Consider the following 22,654-nt stretch of genomic DNA (forward strand, 5'->3'; position numbering starts at 1 on the left):
AGTCCTAAAAGATGCAGGGTAGCACAAACCATTTATTCCATCCGGTTTTAACTCAATAAGGTTTCTGTTGATTGATTTTCCTTTTTATGCTCAGAGTTGTAAACTAACAAGCTCTATATTTCCATCAACTGCTTTCATCATTTTACATCTACTTTCCACACTGACACAGACAATTTCATAGGATACAATGAGTCAGTGGATGCCACCTTGCTCCAAAAATGTCTCATTTTTGGCATGGTTTCTACAACTGGATGCCCTTCCCAACACCGACAGTTTTACAGTGTACTGGGTGTTTTTTTGACCCGAGGCAACAGCATCAGTAAGATTGTCTTATGACTTGCAAGATTAAAGACAATTCCTGTCAGAGATGGAGAAAAAGAGGATTGGGTAGTGACTTTAGAACAGATAAAGTACATTGGGAAGAACAGGTTTATTATTGAATGTTGAAGGTATTTGTGGAGAAACTAAGATAGTGTTAGTGTAGAGAAAGAGTAGCGTTAGGGGTTAGAGAGACTAAGTCAGAGAGTAAAAAGGACAGTGGGGTGGGTTGAGTAAGAATAAGTCTACCCTGTGATGTATATGGGTGGGAGTGAATGGTGTAGTACAAGAAAGAGATGATGATGCCAAGGATCCAGAGTGTACCCTTAAGGTAACATGCCCAAGTAAGTGAATGGGAGACTATGGTGACAGAAGGATCTGGAAGAGTTCACTCGGGATTCAATTTAGCCATTCTTTAATTCAGTTTCTTCTTACTTCGCTTCATCTTTCTTTGACAAAATATCATCTTACTTTTGAATCTATTCTTCTCCCATGTGATTTTTCCCTCTCTGTGCAGTGTATTTGAGACTGACATACACTGCGAACAATATCAGGGGAGGTACAGTTTCTACAACTGCCACAGAAAGATTCCATATTGAAACTAGATTACACTTAACTGAATGAGACCTTCTAAGAAAAGAGGAGATAAGTAAATCAATGTCATTAACCCGTTAGCATTTAAACCAGCCATATCTGGTCCAAATATGTTCAAACCAGTCATATCCAGCCTATCACACCTAACTTCAATATCCTTCTAAAATATATGATTACATCCATCAGAATCTGGAAGTTACAAGATAATGCATAATTAATTAAAAGCAATGGGAATGAAAAAGCACTACAATTGAATTCATAATCTAAATGCTAAAGGGTTAGAGTTGCTATAGCAACAAACCCCTTATTAACAAATGTGCTAAACTGGAGAACTAGTAAAAAGACTTTAGTCAACTATCATCGGGTGCATAACACTTTCTCTCTAAGTTTTGTGATTGGTGTCTATTCTAGCAAACACCAAATGTCGTAACCAAGGACAATAAGTTCCAGTTACATCACCAAACTCTTCATTTCCATAACTCTTTCATCCCAGAATTGCAACCCTCTGACATCTCTTTCATGTCTGATAATGTTCAGAAGATGAATGTTCACCTCATTTTCCTGGGAAGGCTTCAAAGTCTATAGACACTTACCATTCTTGAATCCATCAATGCTTTAGCTAAGAATTTTCCAAAGAATTTAAATTTGGCTTTGATTTTGTTGACAACAGCAGCTTTGGTGTTACGAGCAAGTGGAGAAGGAAACAAACCACAAGGAGATGTAATATACTCAACATCACTTCCTGAACCTGATTAAAGACAAAAAAAAAATAACAAATCAAGTTAATCTTTCCCTCAACCTCATTCATCTATAGAACTGTAAATAAACTGAACAAACCATTAGATAAGGTATTCAATTCCACCAGAACATCAAGGAGAGCAAAATTAAGTTGGCCCTAATTGAAACAACTTATTGGAGTGAAGTAGCGAGTTCAACTATTATAGTGTATCTTGGTGTAGCCATCCGGTTGCACCAGTCCTCAGTCAAATCGTCCAACCCATGCTAGCATGGAAAGCGGACGTTAAACGATGATGATGATGATATATATATATATATCTCTCCAACAGTAATATTACAGCCATTCAACTGATGATGTGCTGGTACAAAACTGCTGCTGGATTATATTTATGTAATTATTTATATATTTTATGTAAATAATATGTAGAAAACTCAGCAACTAATAGCTGTTATCAATGCACAGAAACAATTGGGGTGATTTGTAATTAAAGCCTGTTCATTTCATTTTGTTTTATAAATTATTTTTGTGTGTGTGTGTGTGTGTGAGTGAGTGATTGCAAAAAAGCAATTCTTTTTTTCCCCCAAATGATGCTATAGGATGTTATTCAGACACTCAACTAAGAGTCCACTGCATCTTATGAAGTTCATAACCTGACCATTACTTTTTCTGTATCATCTCTTTTTCTTACACACACACACACACTACTACTTCTGCCAAGCAAATGACCAAACTGTGTGTAGTTGATTGAACTGGTGGGACAGTGTTGTTACAATGTTTGGGAGCAAGATATTGATGTGATGTGATGGCAAAATCAAGAGATAATGATGATGCTTATACATAACTGATCAACCAGCAAAATTAGTAACCAAATATTTCAAACCACACTACTACCTTCAAAATGAAAAAAAACATTGTGACAGGAAAAATGACAGATTGAATAATTACAAAGAGAGTCCATTACAATATTGTTGGAATATAAAACCAACCAATTTAGCCAATGATTGCAATAAAACTATAACATGAACTAAAGTTCTTTTACTTTGAACTTACCAGAAAAATCCATCTGTTTCACAATGTCGCCTCGCCACATATCAAGATCTGCTCTTTGTACTTCTTTAGAAATTAATGCATAGAATTCTAATGTGGGTCCCAATCCTGTACCAACCTGGAATAAAGAAGATATTATAAAACCTCAACTTCAAAACCTCTGGTTATTTACAAAGAAAAAAAAGTTCACAAAACACAAAATATTTACTTCGTTCTCATACTGTATTTCCAGTAATCCTTTTGTGGAAGCCAGCTCATCCATGAGTTTCTCTGCTTGTTTTAAGATATCCACTCGACTGACTGTACGCTGTAAATAACAAAAGGAAAAAAAAAACATTGAAGAACGGAAATAACAAGAGAGACTTGTTAACTAATCAAAATTTCTCTCAGAAAAGGATTCCAATTTAGTTCAGAAGTTAGAAAATGAAAAATGATTCCAAATGTGAAGGCGAATGAGTTATAGAGAAAAATTCAAGTGTCTCAGAGGTAGGTGCCATCAAGTTACAGCATATCTATGGTGGCCAACAGAATAATGGAGAAGTTTATTCAAAGATGAAACTTTTTGTCTAAAATTATAGAGAAACATAAAATCATAAAGGTGGAAAATTTAGAAACAGACCCTTTTCCGTTCCAGTCGGGGAGCAACTCGGTCAGTTGTGTCTGTTGTTGTAGAATCAGTATTGTTATCTTGTAACCTCATCATTGCTCGGTCACGATCAAATGATGTAGCATAGAAAAGCATTTGGCGAGTATCAAAGGGAAAAAGGAATGGTCTAAAAAAGAAGAAAAAATTAAATTAAATATAAATGAAAAAATAATGAAACAAAACTGCTACAAAGTTTGAAAGTTAATTCTAAAACCAGTCAGAATTATTCACATGTATTAAAATAAGGTTAAGTCTTTATTGCAATTAATTTTGACTCTAGCTGGCACTCCATCAGTTACAAGAACAGGTGTTCCAGTTGATCTGATCATCAGAACAGCTTGCTCATAAAATTAACATGCAAGTGGCCGAGAACTCCAGACATGCATAACTTTAACCTAGTTCTCAGGGAGATTCAGTGCGATGCAGAATGTGACAAGTCTGGCATATTGCAACACAGATACTACTCATTTTTTACCAGCTGAGTTGACTGGAGCAACATGAAATAAAGTGTCTTGCTCAAGAACACAATGCACTACTAGGAATCAAACTGTTGACCTTACAATCATAGGCCAAATTCCTGAAGTGCATGGCTCAGTGGTTAGAGTGTCAGGCCCACAGTCTTTAAATAGTGAGTTCAATTCCCAAACTGAGCAAGACACTTCATTTCACGTTGCTCTAGTTCATTCAGTTGTAGAAATGATCACAACATCACTGGTGCCAAGCTGTATCAGCCTTTGCCTTTCCCTTGGACAATCGTGGTAACTTGGAGTGGGGAGGCTGATAGGCATGGGTGACTGCTGGTCGTCCATAAACTACCTTGCCCAGACTTTTTGCTTTAGAGGGGAACTTTCAAGATGCAATCCAATGGTCATTCATGACAAAAGGGGGTCTTTACTCTTATACTAAATTTAAAACAAAGCTTTAAAAGGTAAACCACGTAAAGTACAAATTGGCCTTCAAAGGATCCCCTGCTTCACTTGAAAATCTAAAAGAATTGTTTCTTTTGGAAATTATAAGTATGCTTATAGTAACATCAGAGATACTTAGCAGCTGTTAAACAATATCCTTCAGAAAGAGTTGTTTAGATTTCTAGTAAATCTTCACTTACTACACAAACAGACATGGTTGTCAGTGCCACCACAAATACATACTGGTTTATTCCTAGCTTCTATTTATCTATCCCCATTAGTTTCCAATTATGCTCACATACTTCCACTATGTTGCTATATAAAAAGTTTTCATCTACATTTAAATCAATCTTTATTCATATTTTCTCTTTAACAAGTTTTTTTTTTATTTTATTCATTTGAAGTTTTAACTGTTCTGCTAGCATCAGGGATTAACTGCAATCAATTCGAAACTCGCACAAGCAACATAAAATTTATTATTGAAGGAAACATCCATGCAACTGGGCTTTACAACAGAAGGAAATAATCACTACTATTACATAGTGTGGTGCATTGCTTTCGACGATTTTTTATTTTTATTAGTATTTTGTATACAAACAAAAAGAGACTGTCTTGATATTCTTGTCCAATATTTTTTAATCTCTAAAATAATTTATGAGGCAAAAATACACAGAAACTTCAACTTACGCTGCTGCAGCTATTTCAGCCAACCAAACAGGAAGATTACCAGTCATTATGACTAATGGATCCTGTAACTGTCTGTTAGCTTTGGCAGTGAGTTTTGAACTAATGAATTCAGTTGGAGAAAGGATTGGAGATAGTTGGGAAGACTCCTGAAGATAAATATAAAAATGCATTTAATAGAGTAAAAAAAAAAAAAAAAATCCAGTTTTTAATGAGGAGATAAAAATACAGCATACAGCAGTGATGACCAATGTTTTGAATTCCATTTAAGATTTCTGTAAACCTTTCATCCCCACGATACTATTTTTTCTAGATGTATATATCATAAATAGCATACAGATTGAGCCCCCTCTTGCTTTTCTTTTTTCAAACTGGGATTACAGTCAAATATACTTTAGTTTTGTTTAACTCATTTACTGAATTTTAAACCTTATAACCATTTACAATCATTTAATGTCTGGTCTTCCATAATCAGCAAACAAATTGTTCGCTGAAAAACTGAACAAAGCTAGTTGTTTTGTTTGAGCTCAAAGGTTTCAAGGTGCCTCTAATTGTTGAAACACCAGAGTCCCAAAATCCTTTCATTGTAAAAAGGAGAATTTGTGCTATGTTGTACATTAGTAAGCAGAATATTTTGCATCTGCAGCCTGGACAAGGCATTTAGTCTAATGTTCTGATGATTCAGCTTATCCACTGCCTTCAATAATAATCTAAGAAATCACTTTGATAAATTCATCATCAACATTTAATGTCTGATTTCCATGTTGGCATGGGTGTGATGGCTTGACAGGAACTAGCAAGGCCAGGGGCCACAGCAGGTTCCATAGTCTGTTTTGGCTTGGTTTCTACAGCTGGATGCCCTTCCTAACACCAAGTACTTTACAAAGTGCACTGGGTGTTCTTTTTTTTTACATGGCAACATCACCAGTGTTTTTTATGTGGCATCAGTATCCATGCCAATGGTTTTAATGTGGAACTTTGGTTTTAGGGTTTCAATACTGTTGCGGTGGACAGGCCTTCTCAGTCCTCTGTCACCATCATATGGTTCAGTGTTTTGAGAGTTATATATAATTCAATAATTATCATCGTTGGTTTTGGTATGGATTGGACAAGATTTACAGTAAAAGTTTTCCTGCAGACAAATGTCCTTCCTGTCACTAGCTCTTATTTTCCCTAAATAATGTATATTCAGAGCCTTCATGTCTAAAACTGCTAAGCTACAGAGTGAATGTATTGTTTACAGGAGACATAAACACATATCACTATTTTTGCTGAAACAGTGACTACATGAAAGTACATAAGCTTCCATACAGTTTCAACCTATCATATTTTAGCTACAAAGCATTGGTGGTTTCAAGGTTATAATACAAGACACTTAGGTGACATATGCTGGAATTGAACTTTAAATCATGTGCTTGTGAGGTAAATTTTGCAACCGCATAACCATGTCTGAGTCTATAAACAGAACATCAGAAACCTGCCAAAAACCAAGAGTCAATCAGGTACCTTTAGATTTTCAGTCTAATGCTCCCTTAAGTAAGCTATTTTGACTAAGTTAACCTCAGTAGGATTTGAACTCAGAATGCTATTATTAAACATTCTCAAGTATTTATAACATTCTGCTTTATTAGTGGAGAGGCTAACTCTGTTCTTCATGTATTTTTATATCAGTTTCTTTTCTTATAATTCATTGTATAACACTTAACTTTTACTAGTAACATCAGCGTGTTTGTAGAGGGAGGAGGATGAATGTAATCAACAGGAGTATTTATTTTATCCCTCAGTAGAAACAGAGCCCCAAAATACAAGATATAATCATAATACTACATCCTACATTATACTAACACTAATACTGGTATCAAATTTTAGCACAAAGCTAGCAATTTTGAGAGAGGAACTAAATCTTACACCATGTGCTCAACTGGTACTTATTTTATCAACCCTGAAAGGATGAAAGGTAAAAGTCAACCTTGGCAGCATTTGAATTTAGAATGTAAAGACAAAAGAAATTCCACTAAGTATTTTGCATACTAAGAATTCTACCAGCTTGCTGTCTTATGCTAATACAAATAAAACTAATAATTATTAGTAATTATTAAACAATGAAACTAGAGCTTCACACTATGGTTTCTAATTAAAGGTGTGAAATGTGTGCATGCGTGTAGGGGAAGATTATGTATATAGCCAAGATGAAACAATTGGTGATTAACTTACTTCATACATGGTTGACCAGTATCTATTGAAGGCATGGAGCACTCTCAGCAGTGTAATTACATCTAAAGAAAGATCTTGTACAGTAACAAAGGCAGGTAACTTGTCAGTGAGGTATGCATTCAAAGCAGGCACTATCTTGGGACAAAGACCATCTGGAATAAAAATAACCATTACAAAATTGCATTCAGTTCACAAAAGGAAGAATGACTAAGTTATTTATTTCACAAAACAAAATTTATGGAAATTTCAGGTTTTTAAAATCCACTTGAAAAACAAAAGAAAATACATTGTATTAACAGCATTACTAAAATAGACATTTCAATGTAATTCAATTTCAATTCATAAATAACTATAAAACGATAAAGCCATCGATTTTGAAGAAGGATAAATAAATGAAGGAAAAATATTCAATGAAACATTTAGACACTAGTATAAAAGAAAGAAAAAAAAAAAAAAAAAAAAAAAAAAAAGAAAATTAGAAGTCTGAGACTTAGAAACATCATTATCAAAAGTCTGTTTTCCATACTGGAATGGGTTGGACAGCTTGACAGGAATTGGCAAGGTCAGGGGCAGCATCAGGCTCCCCCATCTGTTTTGGTGTGGTTTCTACAACTGGATGCCCTTCCTAATGCCAACCACTTTACAGAGTGTACTGGGTGCTTTTTACATGACACCACCACCAGTGCTTTTTATGTGGAAACATTTTAATAAAATATAATTTCTATTCAAAGTTTCAAAATACAGAGATAGATGATCTTCCTTCTCATCATTGTCTAACATTTTCCATGCTACAAGTCGACGGTTTGTTATAAAAAGCTCCTTTGATCTGTCCCATCATCATTATCTGTGACAGCAGATTTCCATTAATCAGGAAGACAAATTTAAATAGGGACATTAATGTGAAAGCAACTGATGCACAAAGATACACAGCAATATGTAAATAAAAAGTTTCTCCTGCAGTAAAAAGTTATGAAAATAATGTGACAATTTTACCATTCCACAGCTCATCACCCCGTCGACTTCTTCCAGACGATTTACAGCTTTTCGTCTCAGCTCTAGTTTTCTTTGGACTTGTGGCAGCAACAGCATCTTCTTGTTCAGAAGCAGGCCGATACCTAAAGCATGTAAAATTCTATGAGATTAGATTTATTCAGGAATAAAAAAAGTTAAGTGTAATACAGCTGGAATTAATTTTAATCAGAAGCAGCAAAAACAAATAATGTAAAAGTTAAAACAGACTGAAAATAGTCCTATTGTGAAGTGGCATCTACATGAAATATATTTAGTTCAGGTTTGTCATATACTGTAATGTTTCTGACATACAGCTCTTGAAATAACTAATGGAACAGTTAAAATTCCAGAATTTAACCAAAAACCTTATTTCAAATAACATTGTTGTTTACGTCTCTTGTTGATCAGTAACCATCCATATCACAAGAACGGTTAAAAAAATCTTTTTTTTTTTTTAAATTCCGTAGTTAAGTATCAAATCAAGAGCCATGATATTGGTGGCAATTGTTGCAGTTCATCATGTCAGATATGTGGAGGTGAAGTGGCCATTACTTTTTGGAACAACCATAAAGTAGTGAAAGTGATGACAGAAAAGGGATCAACTTTCAGAGGTAGTGGCCATTACTTTTATAAGCAGTTCTAAATTAGTAAGAATTATGCAGCTGTTGTACTGCTACACACATCTGTGTGCAAAAAGAATTGGTAGAGAAAGGAGCAGAAGTCTTTTCACAACAGAGTGAATTGCACCAAAGGCAGCTAAAAAAAAAAAGGTAATGATGTTAAACTGAGCGATTGTCAAATCAGATTGATTGGGATGAGCAATTAGAAACGATTCAGCTTAGACCAGGGGTTTTCAAACTTTTTGACTTGCGGACCCCTTTATATTTCAGGCTTTACCTTATAAATGCTTATGAAATTTATACATAAATATTTGCTTAAAATAACATTTTTACATTTATTTATTTAACAGTATTTAACAAATAGGTTTATTGTCAATTAAAAGATTTCGATTAAAAAACATATAAAATCAAATTGCCCATAAAAAGTATTTGCTGTCCACGGACCCCGTCTTGTCCTTGCGGACCCCCTGTGGTCCGCAGACCACAGTTTGAAAACCCCTGCCTTAGACCACTAATTAGAAAATTACACATATCTACTATACTTTTACACTTAAAAATAGAGAAACTGCAGCACAATTCTAATGATAGAACAATTAACTGTTGATGTATTAGTTGGCAGGTATGTCAAATGCATTGGTTGGTAGAATTTTACTCACCATATTGTGTGAGTTTGAACCCAGATTCCTGCATTGCCAAATGGGTTTTCTGAATCTGTGTCAGTTTCACTTCCTTCCTTTTCTGTCGGCAGACTGAATTGTTTCACTGCTTGATACACAGTCATATTGTAAGGTAATAAGTGATCACCAATCAAAAATTCTAATTTATGACGAGCAGTTACTTGGTTGATGAATACGGCAGCCTAAAACATAACATTAATAACATTTAAATGAACCGTGACATTAAAATGTGAATCTGGCATTTAAAAAATTTTTTTTTTGTAAGGTAGAAAACGATTTATTGAAAATATTACATGTGGAGGGGTGATAAATCTCATACATTATGAAACATTTTTGAGAATGAGTTCCAAGTTTTAAGAAGGTATTTTCAAGCTACATAACAATAAATGTAGCTTTGGTAGAAACCATTTGAATTATGAGGGAAAACAAACTTAGTTGAGGGAATATTTCGATGTAGAGTAAAAGCAGTTGTATTCAGAACTGACATTGACATCACAAAACAAAAGTAGATATTAGATAGTGGCAAATGAATAGCTCCTGAAATAAGAGACGCTGAAAAGTTAGGATCCCAGAAGTGAAAGGGAGCAATTTAATTTTTATTAGGTAAAGCATGGGCTCAAAGTACACGGTTTGCTACAGCAATATATATATAATCATTTAATGTCTGCTTTCCATGCAGGCATGGACTGGAGGTTTAATAAGAGCTGGCTTTAATATGGTTTCTATAGCTGGATACCCTTCCTAATGCCAACCATTTTACAGAGTGTAATGGGTGCTTTTTACATAGCACCAGCACTGACAGGGTAACCAAGTAACTTGCAAGACAAAACGCCATTCAATGAGAGAAGGGAGTAGTAGTGGAGGTGGATTTGTGACAGCTGAGAAATTAGGGGTATAGAGGAACAGGTGTCTTGCTGTATAGCAGATACATGAATACTCCATTTGAAAATAAAAGTAGGGTGATGCATGAAGCAGTGTTGAATGAAATATTTATGTAAAGTCACATTTAACATGTTTGAGTGCATTCAGATCTAAGAAGACCTGCTGTGGAAATAGGAGAGGTAGGTGAAAGTGCTACAGCAATTAAATCTGAATTGAATCCCAGATATGGTTTGTTGAAAATTTGCTATTCTTTGAATCTGTGCCATCTGATTTCTGCAGACCAACTTCTTTTTCATGTCTGTATAATATCGAAGTAGATATCTGTCTGGACTAATGCCAACTATTAACTGATAGAAGAATATGTATAGTGGGTGCATGCCTTGAAATTTTTACTCTCTGCAATAATTATTCCATATGCTGCTACAGCAACAACAACAATAGAAGAAAATAATAATAAATAAAATTTTGGTGCTGTTATTTTCACTGCAAAGGACTTTCAATACACTGAAAATAACAGGACCAAAACAAACCACAGTACATACCCAAGGCACACAGAGCTGCACTCAATAGTGCAGTGAAAGCACAATAAAAATACTACTACTGAATGATAATAATAATTACCATGGTATCAACATCATCATCATCAGAGTTGTCTTCATCACTGCCATCATCTCCACCCTCCTAAATTACATGAAAATAGACAAATGGTAAAATAAAAATATACCTGCTGTGTGAGTGAAATGAAAATTGCTGGATCAGGTCATGAAAGTTACAGAAAAGGTCATAGCTTAACAGATTAGGGAGAGAGTTAACCTAGATGAGATGCAGTTTGGTTTTGTGCCATGGCAAAGCACAGTTGATACCCATCTTCCTAGTAAGGCAGCTGCAGGAGAAACATTGAGCCAAAAATAAACTGCTGTACATTGGCTTTTGTTGATATGGAGGAAGTCTTTCATAGGATCCCTCACTTTCCATTCTGGTAGTCACTGCAGATGCTAAGGGGAGATGAGTGGCTGGTGAGAGCCATTCAAGCCATGTACAGGGATGCTGCCAGTAAGGTGCAAGTCAGCAATGAATTTAACATGCAGGTTTACCGAAGCTTGGTTCTCCACTTCCTTTTGTTTATCATAGTCCTCCAGGCTATAACAGAGGGATTTAAAACTGGTTTGTTCACAAGAGCACTGATGATCTTGTTCTTATGCTGAATGTATAGTAGAATCAAAGAAGTTCAGGTGTGGAAGCAAGCTCAGAAAGCAAAGACCAAAGTCTTAGTAAGTAACGAAACAGACAAATCACAAATCCCTTCAGGGAGATGGCCCTACTTGATATGTAGAAAAGATGTAGGTAGAAACTCCATAGAGTGTAGCCAGTACAAGCTATGGACACCTAAGAGGTGCAGTGGAATCACAGGAAGGTTAACAGAGGTGTGTAGTAGATATGCAGGAATAATAAACACCGAGAACACAGAGGTAGATTTCCTTCAATGCCCAGAGGGATCATTAGAAGTAGTAGATAATGCCAGTGTGTATGTATGACAAAGTGTAAATATGTTGAGAGAAAAATTGGGTATAAGAGGCATCAGACATAATGTGCAAGAGAAGATTGTGCTGATACGGTCATTGATGCATATGAAAACAGCTGCATAAATAAGCATCGATCTCTGAATGTGAAGGGAACCTGTGGAAGTGGAAGACCTAGGAAGACATGGAACAAAGTTGTGAAAAATGACCTTCAGATGTTGAACCTCATTCTACTGGTAACAGACAATTCCTACCCTAGTCCAATCATAAATCAAACCTAAGTAATGATAACTAGCCCTAAAGCTATCTCTGCACTTAGCATTATTAGTTACACATTTCCAGAAGAGCTTTCTTATCACAACCTCTCTATTGACTGGTATTATACACCATTGGCAACTACACCATAAACACTGCAGCCAACAAGGAAACTGCTGTGCTGCCATTTCAACCTCTTAAATATAGTACTGGAATTTCCTTTATAACATGCAATCATCTTGAAAAAGAAAATGACACATTTGATAGTATGGTCCTAGATATACAAGGGCTGAAAAAATGAAGGAATTGTGATAGCTAGAATGCCTTCAGCTATACATCTGCTCAATCAGGGCTGTCGTAAGGTTAAACAAGGCGATATTCACAAAACAGAAGCAACACATTCTTACCAACTGTATTCTTCCATATCCTCTCATGACTAAATATCGCTCAATAGCTTGAACCAAAGCTAATGGGTCAATCTTGACAGGTCCTCCTTTCCACTGTTTTAGATTAGAACACTCCGGGTGTCGTTGCAAATGGCACTGAAAATTTAAAACAAAAATATAATATATCGACTTGGAACTTACTTTTGCAATATATCAACATGAAAGTTTTTGTCTATTTGTTTAACCCTTTAGTATTCAGATTACTCCGTCACATTTTTTATTAATTATGGTTTTCGATTAATTATGGTTTATATTGTAGCTTCAAGGTTTCAATGATCAGATTGTTTATTTTTAGAAATGACACAGTAAGATACTTGTGAGATGCCAAATCTGGATTATTTAATCATAAAACAAGATATTAGAGGTAGATGTAGCCGGTTTAAATGCTAATGGGTTAAAAATATTTTACAATCATTTTTCAAACTGGCATTAGCAGAATTCAATTTACACTTTAGTATAATTGCTAAATTATATAAATACTTTAGTATAAAGTAGCTCAGGGAGGAGCTTCTATTTTCTTTTCTTAAACACCAAGTACCACTCTTATTGCTAAATACAATTAAAGTAGAACTGTATGTCTTTTCAGTAGTCACATTAGGCTGCTGTTTTACTATCTTAACTGAACATAAACTGAAGAAAACAAACTTCTCTGATACAGTGCAAAAGCTAGAGTGAGATTTGAAATAATTAAATTGTTAGTAGTATGGTATCTTAACTAAACAACCAGAGCATCATATTTCTGTTAACAGATCCACAATCATATGGTTCTGGAGTTGACTCCACAACCTGGATCCTAAGGCAAGTCTTCCAGGAGTTACATTTGAAAAGTAAGAACAATGCTGAAAATCATTGGATGTGGATGTCATGGGTTGCAGCCAACTACAAATATTGACATCACTTTCCGTAAGCAGAACTCAGAGTAAATTGTAATGTTACAAAGCCCAAGAGGAAGTATTTACCTTCAACTGGTGTGTGTTGAAAAACTTAAGAGCATTTGAACCTCTCCCAGTGCCTGTCACACCACCTGGAAGATCATGAACTTTAACCTGAAACTAAAAACAGAGGACAAAAATTTAACAACTATTCAAATAATAGAAACAAAAAAAAACCAAAAAAAAAAAATTATTTTTTGTTTGTTTTGTCTTGTAGTATCAGCAATGGACTGTAATGTATACACCTCTAGCAGGATTTCAATATTTGTGAAGATTATCTTCAAAAATATTCACTGCAAAAACATTGAATTCTATAACAGGTATATAAAAAAAACAAATGAATTGACTTGGTTAATTAAAATTATTTCTAATACTGAATGGTATTTAAAAGATGTAGTTAGCTCTTGCTGTGAAAGCATTAATAGATAAAAAAATAAGTAGCTTTTTCTTGACATGGGACAATAACTGACTTTCAAAATAAAATAAGATATAAAGATGAGATTTAAGAAGAAAAGGAAGGATAAAAACATCAACCAGCTGTTAAAGACGAGGGACCATCTAGCAAGTCTCATTTGTTACCAACACAGAGAGTCTGGTTGATTTATACCATCAGTAAATGGAAGACCAAGAGTGACTTGAGAAATTCAGAAAGACCCTTAGAGAAGAGGTGAGAGAAGTGGCAAGGTGTTGCATAACAATCCTAGCCAACCCATGCTAGTATGGAAGATGATGATGATACCTAGGGTAAGAAAGTCCAGTAAACTCGTAGTTGCTGAATGTGTGTGTGTGTGTGTGTGTGTAGTTAGAAATACACAAAATAATGAATAAAACTTACCTGTTCTAAATGATGAAGGCAGCCAATCAGTTTACTGACCAATGGACTAAGTGCAGGTGGATCACTTACTTCAATTTCTTTCACAAACACTGAATCAGGAGCCTAGAAAAAAATATATGTATAAATGCCAATTTACTCCAAATATCTTTTATCTTAAAAGTTGAACCTTATTACACACACACAGATCAAAGATATGCTTTTATGGCAGACAAACATTACGACACGACACATGTTTATATAACAGTCTTCTATACAGTTACCATCTACTAATTTTATTGACAAAGCATTAGTCAACCTGAGTAGAACACCACCAATATACTCCAGGTAATTTTTACCTTAACATATAGGTGCAGGCATGGCCATATGGTAAGAAGTTTGTTTCCCAAGCATATGGTTCCAGGTTCAGCCCCACTGCTTGGCACATCAGGCAATGGTCTTCTATAGCCTCAAGCTGACCAAAGCCTACCAAGTGCATTTGGTAAACAGAAACTAAAAGAAGCCTGTCGTGTGTGAGGGCATGTATTTGTCCCCTACTGCCGCTTGACAACCTATGTTTGTGTGTTTATGTTCCTGTAACTTAGTAGTCCACCAAAACAAACTGATAGAATAAGTTCCAGGCTTATATATATATATATATATATATATATATATATATAAATAAAGTACAGGAGTTGATTCATTCAACTGAAAGTTCAAGGCGGTGCCGCAGCATGGCCACAACCTAATGACTGAAACAAGTGAAAAATAAAAGACATTGCAACTTATCCAAACATACTTTATATCATTGCTTTAACTTGAACCCCATATTGACTACATTCACAAAGCAATTACAACTACATGAACAGGTGTAGTGTCTTTGTCATGAAACTAGCTTTTGTCATCTTTTGTACCAATTCCTCTACAGAGTAGGCAAATGGAAATGCTTAAGAGTATGAGATCGTTAGTTGGTAGCAGTAACTAGCATCATAATTTTTTTCATGAAATAAATCTTGCAGCAATCAAATAAAGGGAAAAAAAATCTCTACTTTTAGTTCTCGCTGTCTATTCACATTCTCTGCTTTCTATAGAATAAAATAACCTGTATCAATGTGTATGCTATATTCCTTACAGTCATAAGTACATATTTTCTACAAGTTCAGTCTTTTAGTTTTAACAATTGGGTCTTAAATAAAACAGAAATCACAAAGCATAGAGAAACAGTGGTTTTACATCAGAGTGAAGCTGATGAGAAAGTAAGAGAAGTGACTTCAGGTTTGTTTTGCGAGACAGAAAAATACAGTTGATAGTCATGTGTGATTACAAGCAAGATAGATACTAAAGTGAAAGACTTGATGAAGCAACTTACTGGACAGTTGAGGAACACGTGGAGAAAACGCCGTATCCTTTCATCTCTTGCAACTGTTGCAGAGTTGGCAGTGAGGTATTGTAAGAGTTTATTCACAAGGCCACTGTGTATCACTTCAAAAGGAGAGACATCACTGCTTCGCATAATATCACAAATTTCTTGAAGTGCCTGAATTCCATTATCTTCCTTAAAACATGAAATAAAAAATAAAATAAAATAAGAATCAGATTTATATAGAATTCCATAAATATCTGTGTTTGGAACCAATATGTATGTAAGTAACTGTTGTGTACCACTGTATAGCAATTACAGCGACAACTTCCATGAAACCAAGCACAATAGTTGCTGAAGGAAAATAATTATAATAGAGAACCCCATTGTGTTCTGACAGTAAGAGGTCTGCTCACCAAACGAAGTTGTGTCAACCCAGTCTTTCAAAAACAAAAACAAAAACAAATAAAGTTTGGTGTACCTTAAAACTGTGCTGCAACCAGTATGCTGTGGCACACAGGTGTACCACCAGACAATGCTATGTGTACAGCAGTGTAACCTGAATATGATTTTTTCCCGACCCTATACTTTTAGTTCTACTTTTAGCTCAGGCATGCTGACAAATTTTGAAAAGAATATAAGTGTACCGTGAGTGAAAAAAGTTGTGGAGTACTTCCTTAAACCACAGCTAAGATACTGAACTATAAGTTTAATAGATAATAATGCATAAATGCCGTTAAAAGAAATCTCATTAAAATGGACTATACTTACTGCACAACTATATAACTATAGCAACTGTGCTAATATAGTATACATTTAATTTAACTCACCGTAACAACTGTATACACAGTTCATGTCTATGTGTACACATGTGCATGTATTTCTTTTTTTTTTTTTTTTTTGCAAGATGAAGTCTCACCTTCATGCTACTCTGATTTTCATATTGCAATCAATGACAATTATTGAAAAAGCATTCAAGAAATAGTGACAGAGAAATCGCCGTCTTGAATAAATGAATAAACTCCACATGTTCTCTCATTTCTACATCCAAATAAACACACACACACAAATAGATTTAGAATAACAATAATACTAACAACCATATGTAATTAACTACATTACACTGTATCATGTGGCTGTGTACTATACTGCTATGCACATCCACTTTTGACTGACTGAGATTTTATTTTTTCAGTGATTTCTATCATTGGATTTGAAGTGTTTTTACTTGATTACATATCTTGTTTTCAGACAGAGAGAAAGAAAACTAAAAATTCACATAAGAGGAGATAATTCAACCAGACAATGTCACATTGGGGACCTAATGCTGGCGTCTGCAATTCCCAACACTTGAGTCAACTCGAGGCAACAACAAAAGACACTTGCCCAAATTGTCATGTAGTGAAATGAAACCCAACAGTGGGGTTTTGCAGTGAATTTTTTCAAGCACACCTCTATACCTGTGTCGATTGTTCTACAATGGATACTCAAACAAGTATGATTAACTTCACTGTAACATACAATGCTTGTTTGTCAACTAAATTTTACAATGTAACATTTTATCAGTGATTAGAATAGCTAGAATTACTGAAAACGATATAATATTTACCTCAATGGTAAGATTGTCTGTTGCAGAACACAACCGATTCAACATGTTTAAAGCAGGATGGCTATGGGTGTCAGAATTGAAATACTGGTCGAGGAATCTGATTGCTGTAGAAAAGGCACAAAACAAATATGAATTAAAATATGAAATATTTATACAACAGGCATGTAGGAAGTTTGGTTCATGTGCTAAGTGAGAGTAGTTGAAAACTGTGATGTAGCATCATTCATAACATCATGGTCTGCATTGATATTTTAATGTAAAAACAGTTTATCCAAACAAATACAGTTCATAAAAGAAGAGATTTTTCATGGGCTTTTGTACAGTCTAATACCACATAATATATTTCAGTGTGTATTCCTAACATCAAAGATATCGACATAGATTTCTATATAATCTAACAGCAGCAGAGAGATATTACATATCTGTGTTTCTGAACACACATCTATGTGAATTGTATCAACACATATCACCTCTGTAGGTCGTCTGTAAAAACAAACATCACCAAATCATATGTTCTGAATCAAAATATTACAGCCACTGCTGTGAAGAGGGGACAGTTATAGGTATGTAAAAAAGGGCAGTCGTAGCTGTGAAGAGGGGACAGTCCAAAAACTGTGAAAAAAAAAAAGAGCAGTGAAATCTACAAGTGAGGACAACCACAGCTCTGTTAAATATTTCATCATCATTTCAATACAAATACTGAAAATCTCTTATTGTGTACCTTGTTCTTTGATCCATGTTTTCACCTTTTCTTTATGACCATATGTATTTGATGACACCATCTTAGAGACTGGACCTTCCTACAAAGCAAACAAAAATCTTTTTCTTTTACTATGCTTTTTTTTTCAATGCTAGCATATGCTAGTCAGACAAATTTTTAAAATGCCAATAAATCACTCCACCTCATATATCTACTACATTACTATACCAATACAGAATACAATTACATCTACAATATGTAATCTTCCAGAATATTTCAACACCCCTTCATTTTATCTTGCTTACATTACCTTTCCTGTCGACACCACATCAGTCATCTTCCCATTCTCTAGACATTGCCATTCATCCAGAACCAACCAAAACCAACATGTCCTTTTTACTACTAGCAACACCAATTAATCTCATATACAACCAACAATATAGCTATACCAGACATACAAGAAATAACTAGAATACATCAAAACATTCATAGTCTTCTAATAAAATTTAATAGGAATATATTCTATCAAACGTGATATTTTCCCAAAATAACTTTTAATAAAATTTAAGGTAGATGGAGACACTTGTGAAATATAAGTATAGGCACTGGTACAGCTATGTCAGGAGCTAGTTTCCCAACCACATGGTTCAAGTGCAGTCCCACTGCATGGCACCTTGTAGAAGGTGTCTTCTACTATAGCCTTATTCTGACCAAAACCCTGTGAGTGGATTTAATAGATGGAAACTGAAAGAAACCCATCACGCACGTGTGTGTGTGTGTGTGTGTGTGCGCCTTTGTGCCTGTTTGTCCACCACCACTTGACAACCAGTGTGATGTTTATGCCCATGTAGCTTAGCAGTTTGGCAAAAACAATCAATAGAGTAACTACTAGGCTTGAGAAAATAAGTCCTGGGCTTGGTTTGTTCGACTAAAACTCTTCAAGGAAATGCCCCAGCATAGTCACAGAATCTATAGCTATACGACAACAGACAATATCTTACAATAATCCACTGTGTGCTTAGTCAGTGAAGAAGACACTTTTTTCAGTCAAAAGATTGTAGAAATAATGGCCAAATAACATTCAAATTAAATCCTGCTATCTTTTAAAAGAGATAGCTTGTGTGGTCCTGAGTGCAAAATGTCCAGGAAAAAGACATAAATGGCAACAATTGGGGAGCAGTTGTTTGCTGCTATGTTTAACCAAGGTTGATTTGGGAGTTAAACACAACCACCACCACTGCATGTGGAAGTGCACGGCATGCACCTTAAATGAGAGATGCACAACTTACAAGGAATGTTGGATCTGTAGATCACACCCAGTCAGTCAACTGTCTATGTGCCATGGGTCTGCTCAGTACAATCAGTGTTGAACAGCATATATGACATCAAGGTTACATTGTCCTCAACAATCATAGTGGTTTGCCTTGGCTAAAGACAGTAAGTGTAATACTAAGGCTTTGAGATATTATACTGAACCATGGCCAGAACTCTATCACAATTCCATTTAATATAAAAAAAAAAATAACACTAAAGCATTCAGATTACTAATTCAGCAGACCAAAAGTAGCCAAGTCAATGAGGGCTGCCTTTATAGTTAACAGATCACAACCATTTTACTATTTTATAAATGGAAGAACACATTGTGTAAGGGAGTCTTGGATACAATATCTGAAAATAGGCTGAGCTGGTCGTGGCTGGAAGACGAGTAGCATAGAAAAAAGATAGTTGAAAGATTATACTCACTTTTGTAAGAATAGCTTTATCAACATTTAAGCTGCCAAGTTTTCCCCAGCTTCTTGGATTCAAACTTGGTAAAAAAGAACTCTTTGTAGATGTGGCAGATTTAAATTCTTTACCTACAATGAGTAGAATCATTAATAAAAGTGGTTGGTCAAAGAAGAGAATATGTCTGAGTTATTGAGAAGGAACAATTACTGAGATTGACTGCTATATAGAAGGACAGACCACTAAGAATATGAAGGAAGGGAAAAAAGCAGGTACACAAAGAATAGTCAACAAAATATCTGACAAAGGAGGACAGGGCTGATCGTGCATAAAAATCAGTCAGGCAGTACAGGGAAGTGTTATCTCCTTTGGTATAAGCTGCTGCACGAGCAGCATGAACTACTTACAAGTGTCATGAAAGATGCTTGCAGAGAATAACTAGAGAGGCCATTAGGCCAGCAGAAAGTGACTGCTCAGCTAAACAAGGAGATGCAGTTTGGGTTTTTGTGCCAGTACTTAAGTTAATGACAGGAGAATTTCTTAGCTAAGAACAAACAACTACATTTAAAATTCATTAACTCGGAGAAATTGTTTGAAAGGTTAACACATTCCATAGAGTAGAGTTACGTGAAGCTTGCATTGTCAGAACAATGAAATCAGTAAAGAATTTAGCACGCAAAAAGGTATCTATTGGGGATCAGTTTTCAACCCACTCTTATTTATAATAGTTGTCCAAGCTATAACATGCTTATAGTTTTGTAGCTTGCATCAAGAGAGATAACACTTCCCTGTACTGCCTGACTGGTTTTTCTTGAAAAACTGTATTCTGACAACTTAGTCAAAGAATAACAGCAAAGTTCCTTTAAAAAGAAGTAGAATCAACAAACAAGAGATTTCTGTAGCCTCATTCAGTTGAAGGGGATCTAAGTCCTGCAAGCTGCATGGCAATCTCACTAGTGCTGGTGCCACAAAAAAAAGTATCCAGTATTCTCTGTAAAGTGGTTGGTGAGAAGGGTCATTCTAGCCATACAAACCATGCTGAAGCAGGTGAAGTGTCAGGTCCTGTCAAACTCATGGAAGATGGAGATTAAAAGAGGATGAAGTAGGTAGAAAGTCTGTATTCTGACTGTACTCAATGCAAACAAGTACACAAAAGGCACAGTGGAATGTTAGATAGGCTGACAAGAAAGATTTCATTGGTAAAAAATGCACAAGAGTGGCAAACAATAAGAGAAATCAAAAGTGAAAATTCAACTTCACAGAAACCTCTTTAGATGTAGTTACCTTCTGTTACCAAAGTGACCTAATCAAGAGTGAAAGTAGGTGTTGTGAAAGCTTAACAAAGGGCTTGTTTCTCCATATGAAGGTAACCTTTAGGATACTTGTGTGCAAAGTATGGCATTATATAGCAGCAAGGGGGTATATGTGAAAGGTAGAAAAAATAAGTCAAGCATTCTCTGCTGGATATGAGAAGAATGAAAACATGTTAACACAAAAAGCCTATAGAAGAGGAAAATCAGAGACATGGTGACAAGAACCACAGCAAATAAAAAGATACTCTAGAGAAACTTACCTACCCAAACCATATTATGGAAAAGCAGACGTGGTAAAGAAAATGATAAACAAAATCTTTGGTTTCTTAAAACCATTATGCTGCCTAACTGATGCAGTAATAAACTCACACCGCCAACTTCAACACTAGTGATTTAATATTTTAAATCCTAAGAGTGGATTTCAGAAAGGTTAAAATGTCAGATTTTGCAGTATTTCAGTATGTCTCTGTTTTAAATTTAAACCTCACTAGGATAAACTTTTCTATTCATTCATCTGAGCTTAAAAAAGACATAGCAGTGATAAACCAGAAATTATTTTAAATGTGTGGTTTTGTACCAATGTCAGAAATCCAGGTCTCTATGGAAACTGCTATATTTATCTATCAAGCCAAATTCCTGCTGCTCTCATGCATTCTCCATTTCCATTATGACAAAATAATTGTCTCTGCAGGTTTGTCTTTGTTCAGAATTCAAAAATAAAACTGAATTCTTGTATTTCAGTGCCATAGCCTTTGGGCTGTTTTTCTCTATAACTGAGTCAGCCACTCCTCCACCATGAAGGTGGCTACCTAACTTAGCAGTTGTTCCCTAATTAGGGAGCCATCATCATCATCATTTAACGTCCGCTTTCCATGCTAGCAAGGGTTGGACGATTTGACTGAGGACTGGCAAGCCAGAAGGCTGCACCAGCCTCCAATCTGATCTGGCAGAGTTTCTACAGCTGGATGCTCTTCCTAACGCCAACCACTCCGAGAGTGTAGTGGGTGTTTTTATGTGCCACCAGTACGAGGGCCAGTCACACGGTACTGGCAATGGCCACACTCAAAAAGCTTTTTTTTTTTATGTGCCACCTGCATGGGAGCCAGTCCAGGGGCACTGGCAACGACCTTGTTCGAATGTGCTAGAAGGCAACACAGTAAATGAGATTAATGTTTAACTGGTTGGGACAAAATGTAGAAAGGAAGAAAGTTCTTATAGTAAGAAGGATTTGAAGAAAGAGTGGATGAAAAGTAATTGATATCAGTTCTGAGAAAATGGGAGAATAGTGATGGAGGTAAGGTAACTGATAAGAGGAGAAAAAACTGGGGACCATACAGAAATAAAACAGAGACTGTTGTAAAAGTAGTCAGAAAAACAAAGAGACAGGCCTAACAATATAGTGTATGGGGCTTAGACACATCTGAAAACTGATGCAGAAGTTCTTTAAGGAAGCATTATTAAAACAAGAATCTATTTCTGACTATCTGTCAATGTGGAATGTGTTCAGTCTACCAACAAGTCAGAACTTTTTCTGAGATCACTCACCCTGCCAAGAAATATTGGCCAAACCTATTCTAAATCGCACTCTCTAGAGACAAGAAGGACACATTGGACAATATATAATACCAGATATACCATGTCTG

The 22,654-nt window shown here is 35.5% G+C and overlaps 1 protein-coding gene across 1 annotated transcript in view; it reads right to left on the reverse strand.

Moving 5' to 3' along the window:
- The window catches only part of LOC106882225 (E3 ubiquitin-protein ligase TRIP12), a 74,906-nt gene that overhangs the window by 11,515 nt on the left and 40,737 nt on the right, over positions 1-22,654 (reverse strand). The window contains exons 23-38 of the mRNA XM_014932823.1: positions 19,717-19,846; positions 17,995-18,073; positions 17,274-17,377; positions 15,674-15,859; positions 14,329-14,430; positions 13,521-13,613; positions 12,523-12,657; positions 10,962-11,021; positions 9,438-9,640; positions 8,144-8,265; positions 7,151-7,302; positions 4,940-5,085; positions 3,318-3,471; positions 2,907-3,005; positions 2,702-2,816; positions 1,506-1,660 (exon numbers count right to left, since the gene is read on the reverse strand). Coding sequence (XP_014788309.1) covers positions 1,506-1,660; positions 2,702-2,816; positions 2,907-3,005; positions 3,318-3,471; positions 4,940-5,085; positions 7,151-7,302; positions 8,144-8,265; positions 9,438-9,640; positions 10,962-11,021; positions 12,523-12,657; positions 13,521-13,613; positions 14,329-14,430; positions 15,674-15,859; positions 17,274-17,377; positions 17,995-18,073; positions 19,717-19,846 — 2,035 coding nt within the window. The remainder of the gene's footprint in view (positions 1-1,505; positions 1,661-2,701; positions 2,817-2,906; positions 3,006-3,317; positions 3,472-4,939; positions 5,086-7,150; positions 7,303-8,143; positions 8,266-9,437; positions 9,641-10,961; positions 11,022-12,522; positions 12,658-13,520; positions 13,614-14,328; positions 14,431-15,673; positions 15,860-17,273; positions 17,378-17,994; positions 18,074-19,716; positions 19,847-22,654) is intronic.

This window comes from Octopus bimaculoides, chromosome 24, assembly GCF_001194135.2.
Source record: "Octopus bimaculoides isolate UCB-OBI-ISO-001 chromosome 24, ASM119413v2, whole genome shotgun sequence".
In the NCBI taxonomy this organism is placed as follows: Eukaryota; Metazoa; Mollusca; class Cephalopoda; order Octopoda; family Octopodidae; genus Octopus; species Octopus bimaculoides.